Below are 8308 nucleotides of genomic sequence, written 5' to 3'. Positions count from 1 at the left end.
TATATATTTATTAATATTTACCAAATATTCATAAATGTTCTGAAGTTTAACCCTTTAAATGGCAGTTTGTTAACATAATGCCAACTTTAATTTTTAACATTCATTTTGATGCATTTTCATTTTTTTGTGTCAGATTAAAAAGAAATGTTAAACTCCGCTTGTCCTCAACAATGCCTCCTTCCTAAAACTGCTATGAAAAAAAAATATATATATATATATATTAATATATATTTATATATATATTTATATATCTATATATTTATATATATATATAAATATATTAATATATATATATATATATATATGTATATATATATATGTGTATATATATATATATGTATATATATTTATATATATATTATAAATATATATTAATATATATATATATATTTATATATATATATATCTATGTATATATATTTATATTTATATATATGTATATATATATATATTTATATAAATATATAATATATATATATTTATATATATCTATATTTATATATATATATATAAATATATATAAATATATATATATTAATATATATATGTAAATATATATATATATTTATATGTATATATATTACTATTATTTTGCAGTTTCGCTGAGTTTCCTTTAAGCAGCTTCAGTCCTGATCACAACACATATTCATTTTCAGATTGTTAACCCTTTAACTGCTCTTTATGGAAATACATTTCATTCTTTTCTGTATTCTAAATGTTTCGGGGGATTATTTCAACAACATTGATTTTGATGCATTTGTGTAGTTTGTGCAGGAAACCTTAAAAAACTGCATGAATTTGTCCCAAACATGAGAAAAAGTTAAATTCTGAAGCTCAGAGGAAGTTTATGCTGTGGATCAAACATTGTGGTTTTAATGTGTTTTAATGGAGACATTTTTACTGTTTTATGTTTTATTATAGAAATAATCAAATAAATGAAAAACTCTCACCTTTGCCAAATGTTATGTTTTGACAGCCAGAATGATTGAAATGTTTTTATTTCTGAATGTCCCACGAGGCTCGAGCAGCCTTCACGCTCACGTGCGCTCTGACTGTGTCGGTGCTGCCACCTGGCGTCCAGGTAACTCACAATACAAGTACCAACTTCTATCTCCCCACGAACTCCAACTCAAAACTCTTTGCATGACAAACCTTGTTGCCAAACTGGTCGACTAGAAAGATTCAGTTTTATATTGTAAAGTTTATTATTATTTATTATCTACACAATTAATAATAAAAACACGTCTGGATCTTCGTAGTGATGCAACACAGCTGTGTCTTTATGAACGAACAGTTACATTTAATAATATATATTGTTCCTGTTCTTCATAAGGATGTTTTTATTTATGAGTCTTAACTTTAATATATTAGGATTTTAGAAGTGTAAGTAAAGTTTAAGCCTTTTAAAATACACGTGTCCTTTTCAAGCAGATGGTTGAGGAACCAGCTGAGGAGGACACGTTGGTGTTGAAGATGATTGAGGGTCAAACATGAGGAGATGAAGAGGCAGCAGGTAATAAACTACTTTTATACGTTTACAATGTTCATCCAAATTAAGAGTATTATTTTATTATTAATAAATTGACCTTGTGTGGAAATGTACCCACATTCACCTGCAGTCCACTACAAGTGTTATTCAAATAATTAGAACATTGAGAAACATGTGGGTGATGTTTTCATCTTAATTACTTCAATTATATAAAAAGAAATACAAATGTTAAATACTTTTTTCTTCCGGGTCTCAGGAGGGAATAATTAATAATTAATAAATCCACCACACACTAACATATTTTTAATTATTAGTGATATATGGCTTAATATAATAATTGCAATTATTAAATTAAATTAGTTTTTATTTAACAAGTTGTATTTTAGTGCTGAAAGATGCAGAAGTAACTTTAATCAGACCGTCATCTTTATTTAAACCCTGACGTTATGATTATTGTATTTCCACACCATTAAACCCTGAAGCCTATTTAAACTAAAACAAAGAGAATACAAAGGAACATCTCACTAAAGCGGTTATTCCAGGTCGTTTATTATAACAAAGAAAAGTGACAAGAAACAGAAGAAGACAAAGTATGAAGGAAATGATCGTGTGATCGGAGGCGTTCACGTCTGCACGTCTCTGCGTCCAGTTTGTTGTAGAAAATAGTGAAAAATAATGTCTTTAAATGTCTTTCAGTCCAAAAGCCAAAGATTTTCACTTCAATATGATATAAAACAGAGAAAAGCTGCAAATCTCCGGATGTGAGGCTGAAAGCTTTAAAGACAAAGTGACTGATGATGTAAATAGTTGCCGATCGGTGCCGCTCTTCACCGGGGAATGTAATTATGCTTTCTGACGCACGTCTTCACATTTTGAGGTGCAACACGTTCACGACTCTAATAGTGTAAAACCGCATTCCTACACAAACAAGGCATCCGCTCATAACACGACCCGACGACCTGACAAATATAAAAGGTCAGCGGGAGACTGAGGAACGCGTGCAGGAGATGCTACAAGGTTCCCTCGTGTGATTCAACTTTATTTACAGCAGGTTTAGAAATGCAGATTGAGCCTGTGTTTAATACAAAGATGTGCAAAATGTATCTGCAGCCGCTGAAAGGCAGGAATGACAACGTGAGAACATTCACACGAGGCTGCGCTCGGACCTTCACAGCTGGGCTGCGACTGACCACGTGTTCCATCAAACGCTTGTTTGGTGTATAAAATGTCCTCAAAGGTGTCGTTTCGTCCACAACTCAAAAGGTTTTCACATTTCAGAATCAGAAGTTCTACTTTTTTTTCTTTTTTCTTACAAAACGACTCAAACCGTCCGTCAAACTCGTTGGTGATTAATTTAATAGTTGACAACTAAAGGATTAATCTCTGCAGCCGTAGTGTTCAGCACCACGAGCGCTGGGGGAGACGGCCGGCACTTGGGAAGACCGCCACGGCGAGGAGGAGGGCGGCGAGCGGACACGGCCGTCACCTCTGCATCGGGAGTCTGGAGCCCAGCGACTGCTTCCCGCGACTGACGGCTTTCCTCGGGGCGTCCGGCTGAGGCGGCCCGAGCTGCCGCCGCCGGTGCCTCCCTTTGGCCTCGGGCTCCGAGTCGCTGAGCTCCAAGTCGGGACAGTACCCGTCGCTGTCCTGGTACGATCTGCCGCTCTTCGCTCTGTGTTCGGACACGGGTTTGGCCCACAGTCTCTCCTTGCCGGAGCCCTTTCGGGACAGTTTGTCGGAGGCCCGCAGGTCCTCCGTGGTCCGCACCAGGTTAATGGTCGCCTCTTTGAAGGACCTGCCGAAGTGCTCCATGGCAGACTTGCGAAAGCTGCTCTTGTCCAAAACCTGATTTGAAGCGTCCGGGTCGGTCGGCGTCTGGCAGGAACTGTCCTTCTGAGCCACCAGCTTGTCCAGGAGGCCGTTAGCTTTCGACCCGTCTTGGTCCAGTTTGCCGTTGCTGTTGGACGAGTGTCCGTGCAGAGCGGCGTGCAGAGCTAAAGGTTTGCCGCTGGGTTTAACGGACAGCGCCGGGCTGCGCGAGTGGCTGGAGGACGACAGGCGGCCGTTGGAGCGCTCCTCTCTCCGACCTCGGCCGTGCATCTGAGGCTTCCCCTGACCCAAACCCTCCCCCGTGTGCTCCGTCACGTTCCCGCTATTGTCCGGGCACAGTGGCCCGTTACCAGACTTGGAGCTGCAGTTTCCATTTCCAAGACTTGAGGATTTGGGCATTTTCAGCTTCAGCGTTATCCTCGGCGGAGGACGAAACAGCATGCTCTCTGCGGGAGAGGAAGAAGGAAGACCTGGAGACACAGAGACACATGTTCAACACTCAACACTGCAGGAGGAATGAGATGCTGGCAGAACAGACGGCTCACCAGCGGAGAGCTCCTGGTTCATGAGCTTCACGTGCAGGTTGAACATCTGCTCCTGGGCTTTGCTCTGCAACACCTTCAGCTTCTCCCGCCGACTCACCATGTAGCACAAGTTCCTCACCTGCAGAAGCACGAGGAACACGTGCTTTAAAACAACCACTGCTACTTTCTACACGTTATAATGTCTCTGCTAACATCGTGCACGCCCTGAATGGAGCAAATCAAATAAGTATTCTGCATTTACAACGTTTAAAAGCTACAGAAACTGAAGATCATCACGCTGCTGTGTGAAGAAGCACCCACCCTCTCCAGGTCCTGCCGCAGGTGCATGAACATCCGCATGCGTGTGTGGATGCTGTCCTCGTGCGGCTGCAGCACCAGGTTCTCCTCCCCCTCTCGAGCGGGCAGCAGAGCTTTGTTAAAGCTCGCTTTCCTCTTCAGCTTCCAGTACTGATAGAAGAAGTCCACCAGGCGCACGGAGAGCCCGAGAGCCTGGACCAGCTCGTCCTGCTGGATCCGGGTGTAGAACTCCTCCTCCAGCTCCTGCAGCCTCTGAGCCCGCTGCCCCACCTTCTCCGCCTCTGCGGGGGCTTTAGAGCGAGCCGGGCTCAGGCCGGCCTCCCCAGGTTTAGACTTGCTGTGCTTCAGGCAGTAAGACTTGAACTTCACTTCATCGCCTTCATCCAGGATGGTCTTCATCTCCAAGCTGTGCTCAAAGGCACAAGTCACATGGAAAGGAGTGGTGCAGTTCTTCACTGAGCACTGTGGGACACACACACACACACACACACACACACACACAGAGACACACAGAGACACACACACACACACACAGTTTGAGATGTGAAGCTTCACTGTAGAGATCAGAGTACGACTCTAATAAGACCACAAGAAGTCCAAGTACTAGTGTGTGTGTGTGTGTGTGTGTGTGTGTGTGTGTGTGTGTCTCTGTGTGTGTGTGTGTGTGTGTGCTCCTGGTTCAACATGAATTAATGTTCCTCGTGTCTCAGCTCGTGTGTTGACGTTACTGCAATCAGCTGATAATCTTAAACACTTTTCTCTGCTCATGTTATTTAACAGAGATCATCTCGTCTTCCTTCACCTGATCCCCAAACTCACCTGAATACAAGCTCCCGTCTTCCATTTACACAGGCTGCAGATGAGGGACCAGCGGCTGGGGGGGATGTGGGACACTTTGGTGATGGGCTCCATCCTCTCGGGGCAAGCGATGCTCACCTGCAGAGGAGGAAGACACGATGAAGGTCGCCCTACACGTTACCGCAGAGCGATAAGAAGAGGAGTTAGACTTCACCTCCGGGATCCACAGGGCGCAGCTCACATGGGCCCACTTGGTGCCGGCTCGTGTCGCCTTCATGGCCCCGCCCTTCTGAGGACACAGGAGGCACTGCGGGTCGATGCCGAGGACGCACGTCCTGCACAGCCAGTTTCCAACGGGCACTTTGACGATGCCGTAACAGGCCTGCGGGGAGAGCGGCGGGTTGAGGGACGCAAAGGAACGTTTACTTCCATGAGGTTGTTTCAACTACATTCGTACAACTTCATCACAAGAGAGCGTTGAGAGAGAGAGAGAGAGAGTGAGAGCGAGAGAGGTGAGAGCAAGAGAGTGAGAGCGTCGAAGGATGAGAGAGAGTAAGAGAGAGCGAGAGTGAGAGAGAGAGTGTGAGGAGAGGGAGAGAGAGAGCGAGAGTGAGAAAGAGAGAGACGTGTTGAGAGAGAGGAGAGAGAGTGTGAGAGAGCTGAGAGAGTGAGAGCGGAGAGCGAAGAGTGAGATGCCGGAGTGAGAGCCGTGAGAGAGAGTAAGAGAAGAGGAGAGATGAGGGATGAGAGTGTGAGAGAGAGCGAGAGAGAGATAGAGAGAGAGAGTGAGAGAGAAGAGCGAGAGAGGGAGAGAGAGATGAGAGGGAGAGAGGTGTGAGAGAGAGCGAGAGGAGAGGGGAGAGCGAGAGAGTGAGAGAGAGTGAGAGAGAGCGAAGAGGAGTGAGAGAGAGAGTGTGAGAGAGATCGAAGAGAGGAGAGAGAGAGAGTAGAGAGAGCGAGAGATAGTGTGAGAGAGCTCGCTCTCTCTCTCTCTCTTTCTCGTCTCTCTCTCCTTGGTTCGCTCTGCTCTCTCTCGCCTTTCTGCTCTCTAATACTTTCTCTCTTTCGCTCTCTTTTCTCTCATCGGCCTCTTTGCTCTCCTCTCTTTTCTCTTCGTCTCTCCGCTCTCTCTCGCTTTCGCGCTCTTCTCTCTTTCTTTTCGCTGCTCTCTTTCGTTTTTTCCTCTCTCTTTCTCTCTCGTCTCTCTTTCTCTCTCTCTCTGCTCTCTTTTTGCTCTCTCTCTCTCCTACTTTCCTCTTGCTCTTTCTCGCTTTCGCTCTCTCGCTTGTCGCCTTTCCCGTTTCTCTCGCTCTGCTCTCATCGCTCGCTGCCTCCTCATCTCGCTTGGCTCTCTGCCGCCGCTCTCTCTATTTTTGCCTCTCGTGTTCCCCTCGATCCCACACCCCCACTCAAGGACTTCATCTCTCGCCCTTGTTTATCTTTATATTTATCTCCTCTCGGCTCGCTCTCTCTCTCTCTTTCTCGGCTCCTCGCGCTCGCTCTCTCGCTTCTCTTTCTCTCATCCACTTTGGCTAAATTATATTTTCCTCTGCCGCTCGCAGGGCTCGCTAGATTGCGCATCATCTCGAGAGCTCGCGCTGTTCTCGCATCTAGCGCTAGCTTGATCGCGATAGATTGAAGCGCGTGAGAGAGTGAGAGAGAGCGAGAGAGAGCGAGAGAGAGACAGAGAGAGTGAGAGAGAGAGTGGTGAGAGAGAGCGAGAGAGAGAGAGAGAGAGAGTGAGAGAGAGCGAGAGAGTGTGAGAGAGAGCGAGAGAGAGAGTGAGAGCGAGAGCGAGAGAGTGAGAGCGTGAGAGAGAGTGAGAGAGAGCGAGAGAGAGAGTGTGAGAGAGAGCGAGAGAGAGAGTGTGGAGAGAGCGCGCGAGAGAGAGAGAGAGTGATATAGAGCGGAGAGAGATTTTGATATATATCGAGATAGTGTGAGAGAAGAGCTTGAAGAATAGATAGGAGAGTGAGAGATGTAAGCGCGCGATCTCCGCCTCCTCTTCTCGCGCTCTTTGTTCGCGCGCTCGCGCTCGTCCGCCGCGCTCTTTGCTCTCTCTCTCTCTCGCTGCCCTACATCGCGTTGCAGCGCTCTCTTGTTCGCTCTCTCGCGCTGCGTGTCTTGCTCTCTCGTTTCTCTCGCGCGCGTCTCTCGTTTCTCCTCTCTCTCTCTCTGCGCTTCTCTATCTCTCGCTCTCCCCTCTCTCGTGCGCGCGCGCGTGTGCGCGCTCGCGTCTCGTGTGCGACGCGCGCGCGCGCGGTTGCGCGCGCGCGCTTGCATCGCAGCGCTCTTGCGCGCGCGCCTCCGTGTCTCGCGCGCGCGCGCGGCGCGCGTGTGCTCGCGACTCGTGCGCGCTTGTGTGCCGCCGGCGCGCGCGTGCGCGCTTTGAAGCGACGCGGGGCGCGCGCGCGGTGTGCGCTCGCGTGTGCCCCGCGTGCGCGCGTGAGTGTGAGTGAAAGAGCGAGTGTGAAGGGCGAGAGAGGGCGAAGAGCGTGTGTGAGGGCTGTGGAGAGTGTGAAAAGGAATGTGAGAGAGAGTGAGAGAGAAGGTGTGGGAGAGAGGCGGAGAGGGAGAGAGAGAGAGTGTGAAGAGATGTATATGTGAGAGAGTGAGAGAGGGAGAGTGTGAGAGAGGAGTGAGGTGTGAGAGAGAGAGAGAGAGGGTGTGGGAGGGGTGGAGGGAGAGTGAGAGAGAGAGAGAGAGTGTGAGAGAGAGAGGAGAGAGAGAGGGAGGTGGAGAGAAGGAGAGAGTGAGAGTGAGAGAGAGAGTGTGAGAGAGAGAGCGAGAGATCGAGTGAGTGAGTGAGAGAGCGAGAGCTGAGAGCGAGAGAGTGTTTACCTGGTGCACACAGATGTTGCACTTGTCACAGAACACCATGTCGTTGCCCTCTTCGCTGTCGGGGGAGCGGCACACGTCGCAGATCACGTCCTCGTCGTACTCGATCCCCAGGCCCTCCACCGTCTCCATGGCGTGCTTCATGTTGTCATGGCACTGACTCTCCAGGGCCTCCATGGCGCGCTCCATCGTCAGCTCGTCTATGGGCTCCTCCCCTGGAAGACAAGCGAGCGTGAGACAATCTGAGTTCGCTGCCCAACAAACTGCACAGTCGGGTTTTCTGTTCACTGGTGTCCACACATTTCTCACCCATGCGCTCCAGCTCTCCGTTGAGCGCGTGCAGCCAGTAAAGGTCCACGTCGTCCAGGTCGTAGCGGCACATGGCCTCCGAGAGCTCCTTGATGTTCACGTAACCCGGGTCTGTGGACTCCTGGCTCGAGCCCTGGATGTACTTCCTCTGGTGGGTGTAAAGCAGCTCTTTGGGCTTCTCCACAACAACTCTGAACACAGA

The 8308-nt window shown here is 47.9% G+C and overlaps 1 protein-coding gene across 1 annotated transcript in view; it reads right to left on the bottom strand.

The window, feature by feature from the left end:
* Positions 1 to 2014: 2014 nt before the first annotated feature.
* Positions 2015 to 8308, bottom strand: part of jade3 (jade family PHD finger 3) — a 13306-nt gene continuing 7012 nt past the window's right edge. The window contains exons 5-11 of the mRNA XM_029430332.1: positions 8107 to 8297; positions 7801 to 8012; positions 5174 to 5341; positions 4981 to 5097; positions 4165 to 4623; positions 3865 to 3982; positions 2015 to 3789 (exon numbers count right to left, since the gene is read on the bottom strand). Of these exons, the coding sequence (XP_029286192.1) occupies positions 2972 to 3789; positions 3865 to 3982; positions 4165 to 4623; positions 4981 to 5097; positions 5174 to 5341; positions 7801 to 8012; positions 8107 to 8297 (2083 nt within the window). The 3' untranslated portion in view covers positions 2015 to 2971. The remainder of the gene's footprint in view (positions 3790 to 3864; positions 3983 to 4164; positions 4624 to 4980; positions 5098 to 5173; positions 5342 to 7800; positions 8013 to 8106; positions 8298 to 8308) is intronic.

Source organism: Cottoperca gobio, chromosome 4 (assembly GCF_900634415.1).
Source record: "Cottoperca gobio chromosome 4, fCotGob3.1, whole genome shotgun sequence".
NCBI lineage: Eukaryota > Metazoa > Chordata > Actinopteri > Perciformes > Bovichtidae > Cottoperca > Cottoperca gobio.
This window is presented reverse-complemented; position numbering and strand designations above follow the sequence as displayed.